Source organism: Cyprinodon variegatus, unplaced genomic scaffold, assembly GCF_000732505.1.
Source record: "Cyprinodon variegatus isolate N-32 unplaced genomic scaffold, C_variegatus-1.0 Scaffold943, whole genome shotgun sequence".
NCBI lineage: Eukaryota > Metazoa > Chordata > Actinopteri > Cyprinodontiformes > Cyprinodontidae > Cyprinodon > Cyprinodon variegatus.
Window position 1 is genome coordinate 221,578 of NW_015151396.1, and position 17,308 is coordinate 238,885.

At 38.4% G+C, this 17,308-nt stretch overlaps 2 protein-coding genes across 3 annotated transcripts in view; both read right to left on the reverse strand.

Moving 5' to 3' along the window:
* LOC107100194 (interferon-induced protein with tetratricopeptide repeats 1-like) overlaps positions 1 to 12,825 on the reverse strand; it is a 17,786-nt gene extending 4,961 nt beyond the window's left edge. The window contains exons 1-3 of one of the 2 annotated variants that reach the window (XM_015398598.1): positions 12,684 to 12,825; positions 12,076 to 12,212; positions 9,143 to 10,573 (exon numbers count right to left, since the gene is read on the reverse strand). In XM_015398598.1, coding sequence (XP_015254084.1) covers positions 9,298 to 10,573; positions 12,076 to 12,080 — 1,281 coding nt within the window. In that variant the 5' untranslated portion in view covers positions 12,081 to 12,212; positions 12,684 to 12,825 and the 3' untranslated portion in view covers positions 9,143 to 9,297. Of the gene's footprint in view, positions 1 to 9,142; positions 10,574 to 12,075; positions 12,213 to 12,683 lie in introns of those variants that run through there. The other variant, XM_015398597.1, reaches the window with a different exon arrangement.
* On the reverse strand, positions 2,693 to 4,557 carry LOC107100193 (interferon-induced protein with tetratricopeptide repeats 2-like). Its single transcript, XM_015398596.1, has 2 exons — positions 4,434 to 4,557; positions 2,693 to 4,136 (listed from the first exon to the last, which is right to left on the reverse strand). The coding sequence occupies exons 1-2, from the start codon at positions 4,436 to 4,438 to the stop codon at positions 2,846 to 2,848; spliced, it is 1,296 nt and encodes a 431-aa protein (XP_015254082.1). The 5' UTR covers positions 4,439 to 4,557; the 3' UTR covers positions 2,693 to 2,845.
* Positions 12,826 to 17,308: the final 4,483 nt, after the last annotated feature.

Sequence of the window (17,308 nt, forward strand, 5' to 3'; positions counted from 1 at the left end):
TTAACATCAGTTTTCCTATTTTTCTCCGCTGTCTTCTAATCTTCTTCCTCTCCTTCCAATCCTACATAATCTAAGACAGGGATATAATGCAATCAAAGTCCCTTCCAAACACATTTAATCTCATCATACATTTATATTATTAGTATGATGGTGATTTTAAGTATTATTATTATTGTTATCTCACCTGATTAAATACTAAAAAGGCTTTCACCACAATATTTGGAGCTACAAGTAAAAACAACCAAATAAATGAACATTAAACAGGGGGTTATCTCTTCCTCCATCATTCTCTGATCATGCAGATCTTGTCTCATTCAGTTTTCCTTTAACTGCCTCTTACTTTTTTATAATGAGAAACTTTCATATTTCTAAACTGAGTGGTAGAAAAGTAGACCTAAGCCTGATGATGATGATGACGATGACAGATTTATTTTGTCATTTTGTATACACGAGTGTAAACAAAAATAAATTTAGTTTAAAACAGCTCTAGAAAGTTTCATTTTTTAAAGTGCAGCCTAGAAAACAGTAATAAATACATAAAGTACATAAAAACATAAGCCTGGAAGTCTATGCTCATAAATCACAAACATATAACAGCAGGACAAATTATGACTCTACTTACAATAACTATCTTAAGATATAAACTAAAGGTAAGCGATCAGTTCTACAAACACCTTTAAGCAAACCCTTGTTTTTCCTTGGAGAACCTTTGTACCAGATTAGAGCCTTACAAAGAGTTTTCAGTCATTCTTTTTAATTATATAAGAATCTATTTCCTTATGACAGCTGCAGCCAATGGTCTGTCTTACTTTTTGTTGATTGTTTATGTTTGATTTCAAGGTGTCCTGCCAAGGTAGCCAATCCCAGAATTATTATCACCTTGCTGTGAGCATGCACAGAGTAGGAGCTGATCGAGTTCACTCCGCCTCAATTCCATAATGGTAGAAGATACAGAAACTGTAAATCACTATAAAACTCACATATAGATTTAAGCACTAAATACGACATGGGATAAAGTAATATTCCTACTGGGCGTAGCCTATAATATGTACTCGTACACTCCATTCACTATTTTATTTTTATTATAAGAACATGGTTAACAACAGCTTTCGATGAGATGAGAACATTCGGACACCGTGACACAATTAGATAATTTTTTTATGGAACATGTTGAAATTTATAAGGAGCCGTTGGCTTTCAGCAAAAGGAGCAAACACTGTTTTGAAGCAAACACTTGTGTTTTTTTTTTGTTTTTTTTTATCAATGTCACTGCCGATATTCTGCCACAACATGTTAAGGGGAGAATAAAATAACGTCGCTCATCTTTAATAAAGATAACACATCTCAAGTTTCACTTTTAGTAGGTTGGAACTGAGGCGGAGTGAACTCGATCAGCTCTTCCTAATCCATGCGCGTTAACGACAAGGGGATACAAATTCTATATAATTCTGTATAATTGAACTTTATTAATCTTTATTGATCTTGCACTGGAGAAATTCTTTCTCTGCATTTAACCCATCCCCTTGTGAAGCAGTTGTCTGCCACTGTGCAGCACCCAAGGAGCAGTGTGGGGATTAAAGATCTTGCTCAGGAACCCAGAGTGCAGGCTGTGGGGCTTGAACCGGGTACTTGCAGCCTTCTCAGAGCACAAGGGCACTGCTCTAAGCAAGGTTATAACCACCCTTTGTGAAGCCCAGGCTAACTGATGCAATATTGTATCCACTATTGATATCTCTCAAATTCAGTAATAAAAAGTGTACTTTGGAAAAAAAAAGAAAAACCCAAAACATAAAAAAAAACGTAGAATTTTTTTTTTTTTTCCGGCTTCATAAAGGAAACAAATATAAAGCATATAAAAGTCCAAACAGGCCAGGTTTCTCAGGGAGGTTCTGCAGATTATTTAACACATTCCTAAACAACGAAGACAGTAGACACTGAATTAGTTGAACATCTTCATCTTCATACTTGTGTTGATGACTCATCAGTGTTACAACTCTGGGATCAGGAAAAACCTGTATTGTTCTGTTCAGAGTAGAAAAAGAAAAAAAAGAAGAGTCCGATGGCACAAAGCGCTGCATGGTGGTGCATTTTAAGCTGTGTGCTTGTTGGATATGTGTATGGACATGTGTTATGAATTGGAGCTGTATAAATAAATTGAATCAAATTGATGCCGGTTATTGAAACAGAATGGATTTATCACATGTTGCCATTGACCCTGAGACGTGTTGCAACTGTCGCAGGTATGGGGTGGGTTGTTACAGTTTACTTTTGTATGAATATTGTGAAAGACCAATCTAATGTTATCATGCTGCAATTTATTTTGGACAATTAGCAAACAGATATATGTCTAATATATAAAATATATAAATAAATAATTTGTGTGGGGTCAGTTGTCTCAGAGTATTTGGGAGAAAAGAGCGAGGAGTTGCAACCATTCCCAGTCTCCTTTACTGTTAGGCTTTAAATAGAACTATAAACTACTAAAGTGGTAATTTGGCCAGTACTACCCACATCTCATGTCCCTGCTCTATATCTAATCACCTTACCTTGTTTTCTTTTGGTCCAAATGAAACTGAGGCTTCAGAAGCTTTGTAATGCAAAAAAATAAGCTACAGGTAAAACAGATAAAGTTAAGACACAAAGGAAGTAAAAGCAAAAAGCTTTTAATACTATTATAATTATCAACAGCAGAACAGGAGACATTACAGCATGTGGAGCAAAACCTCAAAGAATCTTTGACAAACTAATTAAATATCCAATTTGAGTTGTGTTTTATGGTAATAGGAGGCATCTGAACTTCAGCATGGCAAAGACATTAAAATTGTTGCAGATTTGATGTTGATTATTATTCTTCGATGTTCAGCGAGGTTAAAAATGCTTGGATTTTCTTGCATATTTCAGAGTCATTGTTTTTTTCCAATACCTTCTTCAACTCTGTGATGCTCTTCTGTCGATACTTGGATTGCTCTTGAATCTCTGCTGCCTTCATGTGGTATTTAATAGACTCTTCACTATCTTTCTTAATGAAGTATAAATGTTTTGCATAACGACAGTAAAGCATCTGTTTTTCTGCTGGGTCCAAATCTTTTCTGTCCAGCAACTCGCTGTACATCTGGTCAGCTTTCTTTATGTCTACCTTTGTATGAACATCTGCAAGAGATATTTTTTCTTCTAGGGAACTTTCAGGATAAGCCTTTATCACTTCCTCCCACAAACGGATTGCCTTGTCTATTATTCTGGTATCAGGATTGCCTCGATCAGAAAAGATATTCTTTGTCAGCCATTTTGCAGCAGACCTTTTAGCATAACGTGAATTAGGATTTCTTCTTAAGGCCTCAGTGACTATTTCAGCAGCTGCATCTACAGATATGTGCTTTCTGTAAAGAGAAAGTAATGGCTCGAAACCACTGTAGTTGTTAATTGGCCTTTCTAAAATCCTTTCAGCTAGTTCTCTTGCTTGATTTTTAACTGAAGCAGCTTGTGCCTCCAGATAAAGCACAGCAACACATAAGTTGTCTGGATCTCGTTCTGTGGCAGCTCTCAGTCGCTCCAAATTTTCACTATGAAGTTTATTTATATCTTCTTTTAACCTTTGTGCTGATAATATGGCCAAGCTGCTCTGCCATTCCACGTTGTCTGGCTGCATCCTCACTGCTCTCTGGAAGAGCTCTGCAGCCTGCAGCTGCTTCTCTTTGTCAAACCTCATCAGGGTCCAGGCCTTCTCAGCACAGACCTCTGGGTAGAGCTCTTCCTCAGGTGGAGCTGGGTATTCTCTCATCAGAGCTTCAACCTTTGACAGGTAATCCTGACTCTTCTCATCTTCACCCATAAGATGGTGCAGCCAAGCCAGATTCCCAAAGTTCACCATCAACCAGGGACCTTCATCAGAGTTTTTAAGACGCTGGAAGGTCTCAGTGGCTCGTCTGAAGATGTTTAGGGCCTCTTCAGAGGAGCCCAGCTTGTACTGGATGAACCCCTGCAGGTTGTAGATGTGACCCAGCCAGACGTTTCCCTCCTCTGTGCTGATGTCCTGCAGTCTATACCTGAGATACACCAGGTTTTGACGGTTAGCTTCCAGATTCCAGGTGAAATGGCACTGCAAGGCCTTCAGTCTGGACTCCAAAGTCTCTGTAGAACTGATTGGAAAAACATGTGAAATAAGAAAGAAGAGTAATCAGATATGGGATTTAAGATGTACTGCAGCTCCTGGAGAAACATAATATGATGGAGGAAGGAAACTGATTACCGGTAGATATTCTAATGAAAAGAGAAAAGAAAGGGGAGAGGAAGACAGGAGAGAGATGAAGCTGAGGAAAAAATCTTAGTTTATCAGACTGAACTAAAGAAAACCTAAACTGTTCAAAAACCAAATTTAAGTCCAATTAACACAGATGAATATTTGATCTCATATTTTGCATTTTTCCATCACTTACTTCATGATCCAGCTGTTTTCTATGTGAATCCGTTTGAAGGTTAGTGGATTCTAAAGCTTCTCCAGCGTCTCAGCGAGAGGTTCTCCTAGAAAGTTTTCAGTCTGAGCTCAGAGACACTTTTAGCTGCAGAAAGTAACAGAGAAGCTGTTGGAAGGAGGCTGGACTAAAGGAGAGAAACCGGTCCAACCAGTCCAGGAGAGGCTGCATACAAGTGTCCCTTTGATTCAACTTACAGGTAAATAGAAATTTAACCAGAGAACCAAAAGTAAAAATTTAGTTTCAGATTTCTATTTTAAAACCTATATTTTTATTTAAACTATTAATGAGGGTTTATTTCTATTTAGTTGTTGATAATTCAGGCAGCACATGTTCTTTTGAGTAAACAGAAGAAAAATGAAGAATATTTCCCTATTTCTCTGTTATAGCCACCAATCTGGAGGCTGGCTCATCATTTTAGATAGAAATAAAATCAAAATAGATGTTGATACAAAATAAACAGATTAAATATTTACCTGAACTTTCAACTCAGTTCCATTTATAAGTTTTATAATAATTAGAAAGTGGTTAAAAAAAATGATGATGATGAACAGTTAGACCTGTTCCCCGTGCATGTTGGACTCCAGCAGGGCTGGCATCTGAAACCGGTCTTGTTCTATGGACAGGATTTCTGGGCACAGTAAAGGGCTAGAGGGGTCTGGTTAAAGGACATGGGGATTTCATCTCTGCTTTTCGAAGATGATATGGTTCTGCTGGATCCCTCCTGTTTAGACCTACAGCGTGCACTGGGGCCGTTTGCAGCCAAGCGTGAAGCGGCCAGGATGAGAGTCAGCTCTTCCAAGTCCGAGACCATGGAAAGCTGGCTTGTCCCCTTCAGGTTGGGGAGAATTCACAAAAGTTTTGAAAAGTGACCCTGTGTGACTTGAATCTTTTGATATCTGGCTGTCCAAGTGCACGGTCCTATCCGAGCTAAGTTTCTGAATGTTTATAGAACTTAAAAGTGCAAAAAATCTTTTTAAAATGATTTAAATTAACTTTATCTGTAATTTGGGTTGAACGTGACTACTTGGTAGTAGTGGTACATGGTACATGCTAACAATTAAGAGGACAAAGGTCCCGCTATGACTCAACATGTTAAACAGTCAACTTATAATAATGGACATATTTTTGACATGCTTATCAGTCAAACTAATTCTATTGTTTCTGTAAATGATATTGCCCTATCACACCATCTTTCTGTTCACTTTGAAACTATTTTTATCACTGATCGACAGTTAACAAACCCTCATATCTCCGTGGCAGATGAATTGGCCTGCAATGACTGTGCAAAGTTCTTTACTGAGAAAGTGAAATTTATTAGAAAAACAGTCTGTACATCCACATCAACTCCAGTTCCGATAAACTCTGCTAAAATGCCCCAATTCTGCCAAATAAACTGCAAAAGTTTAGAAAATGTTCAGCAGCTGAGCTCCTTTCCTTGATGTTTTCCCCATGGGTTTTATTGAGAAGATTTTACCTGTTTTAGTGTCTGATTTGATCTAAATCAGCAACACATCCCTTATGTTGGGTGTTTTCCCCCAGGTCTTACAAAGCGCAACTATCAAACTATTGATGAAAAAAAGCAGCTTGGACAATTAAATGCTACAGGCCAATCTCAAACCTCCCCTTCATTGGTGAAATCATTGAAAAAGTTGTGTTTCAACAGCTAAATGCCTTATTAACTATAACCATCTGCTTTGATGTCTTCCAGTCAGGTTTCCATGCCATCCACAATACAAAGACTGCCCTGACTAAGATGTTTAATGACATTTGTATAAATTCCGAGAACCATGGTGCTGGGACTTTTGGACCTGATACTGTTGATCACCTGATTTTATTATAAAATTATAAAGGTTAACTGTTTTTTGAATTGCAACATAAAACTGACTAAAACCTTTTAGAATTTTAGTCGACTAAAACTGCACTAAAACGATCACATATAGAAATGAATAAAATGTGACTAAAACTAACAATAGTTTTTGTATTCAGGATGAAATTAAGATGGCGGTCAAAAACAACACTGGTTCCTGTGCTAGGTTTTGATTTTAATGAACTGCTTAAATACGCAACCAATAATTGAACACTAAACCATCTCTAATACCTTTTTGAGAGTATCTGGTCCTCTCCTTCCCGTTCTTTTCACCACATTTGCAATTGTGCAAAGAAGCCCATCCGAGTCAGTATGCCCCTGCTTTGCCATGCTGACTGCCCATTGCAGGTGACTTTTATCCAGAAGTCTGAGGATCAAATCCCACTGGGGGGATCTTATTCCGCTGTTCTTTACCTTGCCACTTTCTGGCGTCATTGGCATGATCCATGTGTTATGCAGGTAAACGGTCCATGGGTTGTAGCAGCACGCATGGAGCACTAGGACGTGCTAGGGAAAGAGGGGGAGAGATTTGCTAGTGTGGGGTCCTGTCACTATCCTGTCACTACTTGGCGAACGGGACATCCCTTTGGCTGACTGGTCAGTGCTCATGACTTTCACCTGTTTATATATTCCCACCCTGACCCACTTAAGTGTACCTTTTTTTTTAATTTAAGTTGTAGTTTTAGGCTTTTATGTTAACGACTTTCATACTGGGGCCAAGAACAGCAAAATTTAAGCAAAACAAATGAAGCTGACTGCTGCGCCTATCATCCGCTGGCAAAACACAGTAACAACAACAACAAAAAGGACCAGCCCCCTGAGTACACTAGGAATAAATGTGGGCAACATCTGATAGGCACTCAGATGTTGCCCACATTAAATATTAAAGTTGTTTTAAACCCATGAGTAAGGGTCATAACAAGTTATATTGTTTATTAAAAGAATCAAAGATTTCAACAGCAATTTCTATTAGTTTATTTTTATTGCAAGTGACTTGGTCCATTTGAAAAAAGAGGGAAAAAAATGTCTTTCATGAGATGTTTGGTATGTTATATTAAAGAGTCCTTCTTTGGCCAGAGTGAGGACTGTGGTTGGAAAATTCCATTTTCTATAAATTCTATGTATTGATTTATGAGAGCTGATTTAGCATTTAATACTTTATAAATATGTTCACTCAAGGCCTAACACCTGCAAGGCCACACATTGTCTGACTGAGAAGAGTTGTTTTACTCTTTATTTGGGACAGAAAATAATCATTCCCAGAACAAGCCAGACTCTTTCTTGAGGTTTATTGTAACAATTTACTATCTTCCTCAACTGTCTCAAAGTTTTTCTGCAAACTTTAACTTAGTAAGAGAAACAATGTCCATTCAGAGCAGGGCAGAGTCTGAGGAAAAGAAAGAAAACACAGTAACTCATAAAGGTTTTCTTCCAAAGAAAACAAACGAACACAAAACACCAAAAAGGGATTATTTTATGGACCTGCACTAAACAGATGTATTCAAACATTAAACCAGCCACCAGACCTAGGAGGAGGTCCCCATGTCCCTGGATTGATAATGAGCAGGAAACTCAAGCTCTTAGTCTAGGGGATAGAGAACAAATGCAGCCCAGGTTAAATCTTACCCAGATGCCAGACCACCACAGACCCAGGAGGGGCCGCAGAGCCAGTCATGACTTCCCTGCAGTAGCAGGTGTGAACCACACGATCACCTTTATGACATAAGATGACGACCGATGTTTTGGAATATATGTATTTAGTAAAACAGCTGTTTTCCATTTCACCCATATAAACCATAAAAAAACTTGATTGAATGGGTTTTATCTCCTTTTGTTCCAGAGGAAAGTAATATAATCTCAGATTCCACAAAAAGGGATCTGATGAGGCCTTTTTGACAGGCATTTGAAAGCATGTTTTTGAAAAAATAAATAAATAAATAAAATAAATAACAGGCTTGAAGCAAGTGTTAAACATTCTTTATTTAGCTCATATGGTCATTTAATTTATACCTTATTTACATAATTCTTTAAGACCAGTGTGATGTAATATTCTCATTTTAAATATTCTGTTTTCATTATAAGCTGAAAATCTTAATCAGTAGAAATTAAGGCTTAAAACATTCTTTTGTAATTTGGGTGCTTCTCTTAATAAACCTCTGCTTGCAGTTTTACCTGCCGGTCTTTCTGGGCTTTTCTTAATCAGAAAATAAAATTAATTCTTTATTTCGACAACATCAACACTTGTATTCTACAGAAATTCAAAGTTGTAAGAGGGATGCAATAAAACATTTATTTTTTCTCATCATTTTGAACCTTTCATGCATGACTTATACTAAACAAAGCCAGGATTTTCTTTTTATAAGGGTTTTTATATATCCTAAGGAATGTAAAACAACTTTTCAAAAAAATAAAATTCTATCTATTGTCTTTGTTCTATAACGAAATATGTATCAGTCCACTCAAGTGTACTTAATGCATTGTATACTGCACAAAAAAAATCTATATACCAAATTAGTTGCATAGATATAGTTGTAATTTAGTATTGCAATTGTGAATGGTATTCTGTTGAAATTGCGGTTCCTCCAGTTCCCTGTAGAAACCGAAATGGCCAAGATTTTTGGTCTTTTGTGTGTCAGCCATCTTGGATTCACTGACTTTCTATTTTTATTGCAATGATGAACAAATGTTTTTTTCTGTATGGGATGATGCAGTAACTTACACTAGAATGGTCTATATAAATAAATGAACAAAATTGAAGGCGTGAATATAGAAAAAACACATTTAAACATTTACGTTAGTGATCACTATGCATGAAATGGTTCATGTATTTTTCATAGTTATGAAGAGATTAAACATTCTTAAATGATATCTGTTTATAAGTTAAATGCTGTATGTTATATATATTCATGTTCATTTCACAATAATCTTATATGATCTTCAGAATCAATTTCAGGTCATTCACAGAAGCTCCCTGATCCTTCTCTGAATTTCAGGGTCTTTGTTAATTTTTAAGGTCTTCTTCAGCTGTTTGACACTTTTCTCTTTATATTTGGATTCCTTTTGAATCTCTGCTGCCATCATGTGGTACGTAGTAGAACTACGGTAGTCCTTTTTAATAAACTGTAAATGTTTTGCATAACGACAGTAAAGCATCTGTTTTTCTGCTGGATCCAGATCTTCTCTGTCCAGCAGCTCTCTGTAAATCTGGTCAGCTTTCTCTATGTCTACCTTTGTTTGGACGTCAGCTCTAGATATTTTTTCTTTCAGGGAATATTTAGGGTAAACCTCAATCACTTCTCTCCACAATCGGATTGCTTTGTCGGTTGCTCTAGGATCAGGGTTACCTCGCTGAGAAAATACCTTCTTTGTGTAGCATTTTGCAGCAGACCTCTTTACAAAGCGTGAATCAGGATGTCTCTCCAATGCATCATCAGCTATTTTAATGGCTTCGTCTACAGAAATGTACTTTCTATACAGCTTCATTACTCGGCCTATTCCACAGTAGTCATGCATTGGCTTTTCTAGAATCTTTTCAGCTAAATCTTTTGCTTCATCTTGAATTTGCTCTCCTTTTGCAGCACGTGCCTCCAGATAAAGAGCAGCAACATATAAGTTGTCTGGATCTCGTTCTGAGGCAGATTTAACTATTTCCAAGACATCAGGAGTCATGTCCTCCATGTAAGCTTTGAAGGGACCTGCTGATAATATGGCCCAGCTGGTCTGCCATTCCACGTTGTCTGGCTGCATCCTCACGGCTCTCTGGAAGAGCTCTGCAGCCTGCAGCTTCTTCTCTTTGTCAAACCTCATCAGGGTCCAGGCCTTCTCAGCACAGACCTCTGGGTGGAGCTCTTCCTCAGGTGGAGCTGGGTATTTTCTCATTAGAGCTTCACACTTTGACAGGTAGTCCTGACACTTCTCATCTTCACCCATATGATGGTGCAGCCAAGCCAGATTCCCAAAGTTCACCATCAACCAGGGACCTTCATCAGAGTTTTTTAGGTGCTGGAAGGTCTCAGTGGCTTGGCTGAAGAACTTCAGGGCCTCTTCAGAGGAGCCCAGCTTGAACTGGATGAACCCCTGCAGGTTGTAGATGTGACCCAGCCAGACGTTTTCCTTCTCCCTGCTGGTGTCTTTTAGTTCATCCCAGAGATTCAGATTTGGAGGGTTTACCTCCAGGTCCCAGGTGAAGTGGCACTGCAAGGCCTTCAGTCTGGACTCCAATGACAATTTAGAACTGATAAATGATAAACAAATAAAAACAAGAAAGAAGAGTTACCAGATATGAAAATTTATCTGCTGGTGGTGCGAATAAAACTCTTAACTGATCACTTTTTTGTTATACAAAGGTTTGTCAATTTTATTGTTTTTTTTTTTTAACTGTGTACCCATTTTAACCCCTGTCAGTGGGACAACAAATGGAAGTTAGCATTTGGCTACAATAGGGCATGTTTTCATTCATTGGACTTTTATGTTTGTCCATTAACATGCACTCTCCCTATCAAATTAATAAATTAAATACTGTAGTTCCTGGTCAAAAAAATGACGCAAGGATACAGGATAACAGTAAAATCACAATGGAGGAAAAAAAATGGAAGGATATTGTGGTGAAAAAGGAAAGAAAATGAGAGAAAGGTTGGACAAAGACATACAGTATTAGTCTGTTACCTTGATTTAAAAGGCCTATATTGTGTAAAATGCTTTAATATTGTAAAGCAATTTCTTGATCAAAATTAGGCACGACGTGGCATTTCACTTGATTGAATCACCTTTGAGTTATATCTGTGGAAATTCAGTTATGTGTCCTTTGTTGCTCAGGTGCAAGTGTACAGCTCAGGGGCTTTGAGGACGACTCAGCTGTGCACCTCAAGGGCACAAAGGACAATTCTTTGACGACCAAATGGTTCAAATTTTGGACAGAGAGGACAAATCGTTCAAAAATTGAGAAAAACAAGCCATTTTTGTTAAAAGTGAAAAACAATCACTGAACAGAGGGAGATGACTACGGTTTCAGCTTCCAAATATCTACAATTCTGTACTGGATTTCATTCCATTGAAATTACATAAGACCTCTTATCATGATTCATGTGGCCAAATGCAAAACCCATTCAAAGACGCCAACTACTTAGAAGACAGTTGGATGGGTCTTTAATTGGCTGTTTAAAAAAATCAGTGCTCCAACTACAGATTGCTCTGGTGTGACCTGACAGAATTAAAAAACAACTTCTGAACAGGTGTGGAAACGTCTTCAGAAAAACTGGGCAAAAATGTGGTTGCAGATATGGAACAAAACCTTTGGATTGTATACAGAGCCAAGATAGCATATGCACCCCCCGTGCCAGATATTACATATTCACTGTGGACCCAGGTAAACTTTGGTAAGCTATTGTGTTTCCTACAATTAGTCTCTAGCAGTGTATGGTATCATTGACTGTTGTACTTGTTTTCAAAAAAGTGTAATATACCTACATTTCTATTTATTTTTAAAATAAATGGAAATTAAAAAAAAAATAATTTTGTCAACTTCTTAAAGGCAAAAACGGCATCAGGAGGTTGACTTTGAACAAAATAAAATGAATACAAACATGAAAGCAAATGAGAGAAAGTTGAAGCAGAGGAAAGGTGAATAAAGAAAAGAGGACCTGAAGAAAACCACAACAGAAGGAAAAAGGTCAAATAAACACACAGAGATGAACATTTTATCAGGGTTCTGATATGTTTTTAAATTCCATTACTCACCTCATGTTCCAGCTGTTTCTACTGTGAATACCCTTTAAAGATTTGCTGTTTTTGAGCTTCTCCAGCTTCTCAATGAGAGGTTCCCTTTGAAAATTGTCAGCCCGAGCTCAGAGATCCGTTTATATGTTTGGATGTGGCTGCAGGAAGTAAAGGAAACAGTTAGAATGTGGTTTGATAAAAGATATACTAGTTTAACCAGTCTTGAGGTTTGGAGATTTTCTTTTTTTCCCCGTTTGACGGGAATCGGAACATAATTAGAGAAACTATTTTAAAACTTTCGTTTCAGACTCCTCAGATTCCTAAAGTTTCTTTCAAAGGGTTAATGAAGGTGTAACATGATAACTTGTTATGGTCATTAAGTTTGTTAACATATCTAATAACATTTACTTGACTTTTTTTTTTATGAAATGGACTTAGGCCACAAAGACACATGCACTAACTCCTCATACAAGCAGTTTTATTTAGTTCATATACACTAAAACTATTCTCCATGGGCATTTTAAAATTTCACAGATACAGATTCAGGACCACTAGGCCCCACTATATTACTTGAATAATATCTATTTTGTTTGACAAATTGCAATATCAGACTAGAAATTAGGATTTACCTGCAGATTGTATAACGGCAGCAATGAGTTGCTCTGAGAAAAGATACAGACAGCTGAGAGTGAAAGAATCCAAAACCTTGAAACTACTTACAAAGCAACATGCATAACTGGCACAAACCTGGTGCAGGAGGGATCTGATGAAAATTATCCAAAAACTTAACTCTCAGAAAAGCCCAGCAAAACTAAAGGAAACTGCCTTATTAAGAAAATTAGAGGAGAGAACCTCAGCAGCCAGAGACCATACATTCCAGGAAGCATAAGATCTGGTGACCAAAAGGAAACATGCAAAGTACATGCAAAAGTTTTTCTGTCACCAAACAAATGTTGTGAATCCTGTCAACAAGTAATACAAATATCTGATCAAAAGCAAGCATTTCTAGAGAAACAAAGTCACCTTAAAAAAAGGAGATGGGAACAAAATCCTCTCAGTGTCACATGTTAGCAGTTTTAAAAGCAAAAGACCAATCACACTTATCATATCACACCTGTCCTAAAACAGATCTTATATAAAAAATGTGTCTTTTTGGTGTGAAATTAAAAATATTCAAACCCCAAGCTTTGTGGCAAGGCAAGGCAAGGCATGTTTATTTGTAACACAATTCAGTACATGGACAATTCATTGTGCTCTACGTGAATTAAACAATGAAATAGAAAAAAAAAAAGCAGAGTAAAAGCGAATACAGATAAAAACAATAATAATTCTTTAGCTATCAGGCATATCTCTTACCACCTACCAGTTTTAGTCTGTGCCGCAGACACCCTTTCTACTTTTAAAGCATGGCTTAAAACTTTTCTTTTTCATAGTAAGAGTGGCTCAGTTTATCCTGAGGTATCTCTATAGTTATGCTGCTATAGGCTTAGACTGCTGGAGGACATAGAGACCCCTATTTCATCATTATGTTTCATTCTATCTCTATTTTCCCACTCTGCAGAATCTGTTAGTTCAATCTCTAATGTTTCATCTGTACTGTTGCTGTTTGGCTGTGAAACCATCCCAGACATCTTTGTTTATAGATGTTGCAGCCCGGCCTGTTTTTTTTTTTTACTGTTTACGGTTTCCTTTAGTGTGACTATCTGTATGTGCTCTCTTTCATCCTCTGACATGGGAGCTGGTTTGGAGCTCGTCTGCCTTACTCTGTGATTTCTGGACGAGGTCGCCTGCGGAGCTGGTAGACAGTTACCTTTTGTATCTCTGCTGCTTTCTGTATGTCTGCTGCTGTTTCATTAAACCCCATTCAGCCTCAGCAGGTGGCAGCTCACACTGAGTCTGGTTCTGCTGGAGGTTTATTCCTGTTAAAAAGGAGTTTTCCTCTCCACTGTTACAAGCATGCTTGATGTGAGAGATTGCTGTCTAGTCAATGAGTTGATGCAATCAATCTGTTTTCACTTAGATAGAAAACTTTGAACGGAATAATACAAGCAGGAAGTAAAACAAACAAAACTGTTAGACCACAACCTTAAACTAATGATAGCCAACACACACAGAGTCAACACTTTAACTTCAACAGTCAAAGGCAGCTCTAAAAAAGTGGGTTTTTAGCATTGACTTTAAAGAACTCAGGCATGAACTATACTTTTCCAGTCTTCTGGGAGTTCCACATAAGTGGTACATAGGAACCAAACACTGCTTTTGTTGGATACAGGAACACATGTTTTCACAATGAGTAAACCCTGGATGGCTCAAAACATCCCAGATGTAAGTATCCACCCAGTCAGTGATCTTTTGTGTGATAATTAACCGCTTTACCCCTCAACTGTCATAAAGACGTCCTGAATGATCTACAGAACCACCTGTAGAAAGTAAAAACTGGTTTAAAAAATTGTCCCCTTTACAGAGACACCAAGTATTTGCATCTACTCAAAGTAACTCAAGAATAGAATGTATTTAAATGTGGACATGTATTTTTAACTGTGATTTTTCATGCAGCATTTACAGTTGAACTTTTTATATATTAAGAAGTACAGGAAAACTGTCAGAAGGAACACCTGGAAAGAAGTGTCTTAGGCCCCGTCCACACGAAGCCAAACCCTGGCCTAAACGCACAAATTTTTCACCAAACCAGCCTCTCATCCATACGAAGCCGGCGTTTCGGGGGTCTGTAAACGATCTTTTTTATTCAGCCTTCAGAGTGGGAAGATTTTGAAACGCTGTTTTCGCGTTTCCATCTTTAAGCTCTAACCGCATTTTTTTTTTACACGCATGCGTCATAGCATCGCCTCTAAACACGCATGCGCGACACAGTATCACAACAACAATGGCGCCGTACTGTGTTGAATGGTTGCTGCTCATGCTACTCACCCTGCTGTCGGGCTTACAACAGAATCTTCTTCTTCTGGAATATCTCCAGGAAGAACAGAGCAATATCGACGACATAGTTCAGCACCTGAATTTGACTGAACCACGAAAATGGACACGCAGGGCAACCATGTATAAATATTAGTGCGCATGCCCAACATTTCGTCGCTTATTTTTGCTTTGGCACGACAGCGCCACTTACAGGCCTGGCATACATTTTGCAGCGTTTTCATGCATTCGTGTGGACGATCACATTTATTTTACGTCTCTGTCTTTATGACAAACGTTCTGGAAAATATTAGCGTTTCGTGTTCGTTTTGACTTTGTGTGGACGGGGCCTTTGTCATATAACAGGCACATGCTCCTTGGATAGAACAGGTTCTACACAACATGCAGAGGGACGTGCATGTGCTGTGTACTTGGTTTTATAATCTACTTCTCCAGAAAAGGGGGGTGGGGGATGAGTGAAATATTATGTCGTTAACTGATTTTGACCTAGAAATTTTAACCTTCAGCTTAAATAGATCATGTCAAAGGTAAGGTATTTAACCCTTAAAAGGCCAGGGGTGGAAAATAAGTTTGGGGAAAAAAAAATATAATTAATCTTTGGATGAGCTCAAACTCTGTGTTTCTCAGTGACAGCCCAGACACATGACTAATCTAAAGAAGATCTGTGTGGAGAAGAGGGACAAGATCCCTCCTGCAGTCTATGCAAACCTGGTGAAAAACTACAGGAAACAATTGGCCTCTGTAATTGCTTTTCATTGATTTTCTCAGATTTTCAAATACTTATTTGCAGCTGTATCATACAAATAAATAGTTAAAAATCATATATTGTGATTTCTGGATTTTAATTTTAGATTATGTGTGTCCCAGTGGACATGCACCTATGATGACAATTTCAGACCCCTCTATGATTTCTGAGTGGGAGAACTTGCAAAATAGCAGGGTGTTCAAATACTTATTTTCCTTACTGGAAAACACTAGTGAGGAATGTAATATGGAAAAGACTCACCATGGTAGAAGGCAGGAGACAAATATCAAGGCAGCGCAGAGAAAAGTGAGTCAATTGTGAGTCAAAGTGAGTCAATTGACACAGGCCCTGATAGGTGGAATACAAAATCAAGTTCCCAAGAGATACAGCCAGATGCCAATACTGTTAGGAATCCAGTTTGTGTGGGTTGTTTGTGTGTTTTTCTCTCCCTCCACCACCAGGTGATGCCCTGTTCTCGTTGGCCCTTTCTGCACACCTGCAGCTCGTTGGTTCATCACTGAAGAGTATTTGAGCAGCGGACTGTCACTACCTCGACGCCAGAGTGTTTGCCAGTTTTGGGTACTCTAGCCAAGCAGAGTTTAGCTGAGTCTAATCTGAGCCTTTGTTTCTCTGAGTCTAACTTTGTTTTTGTCTTTGCCTTTTCGGCAGGAAGCCTTCCCATGTAACTAGATGCCTGCCCTTCTCCCCCTGGAAGGATTAACTGAGTTCACACTGAGCAGGGTAAAACTTCCACATGTGCCTTTCAAGTCCCCATTGAAAATCCTAGTGACAGTCCGCTCCATTGCTCTTCAGGGTCCAACGAATGTCTACCTGTCCGCTCTCCAACGCATTCCCTCTTCTCTGGATAAACCCACACCAACTGGATCCAGGAAAGACAAGAACCCCCTCAAACGTAAGTCAGGACTAAATCAGTTTTTCCTACGGCCCATGAACTTATCACTGTGATCTCCTCTCCAGACTTCCCACTTCCGGTTCACCAGTTCTCTGAGTTCCTGATTCAACTCCTGTAAAGTCTCCTCAATAAACCTGTTAAACTTTTCCCCTGGTTCTCTGCATGTGGGTCAGATGTCTTGAATCGATCATGACACATACCTGAAGCACTGGAAACTGCCAAACAAAGGCTCCAAGGATGGTGTCACAGCCGAACAGGAATAGATGAGGCGAAGCTACTATGAGAAAAAGCAAAAAGAGCAACGTTAGAGATTGAACTAACAGATTCGGCAGAGTGGGAGAGTAGAGATAGAATGAAACATAATGATGAAATAGGGGTCCCTATGTCCTCCAGAAGTCTAAGCCTATAGCAGCATAACTATAGAGATAGCTAAGGATAACTGTATCAAATGCAGCACTGAGATCTAACAGGACAAGTACAGATGCAAGACCATTATCTGAGGCCATGAGAATGTCAGTGACTTTCACCAGAGCTGTTTCCGTGCTGTGATGAGCTCTAAAGCTAGATTGAAACTCTTCAAAACATTCATTATGTTGTAAGTGGGAACCAATAACCAATGTCCAAAAAAACATGATCACGGCATATGGCACAACACTTTTAGG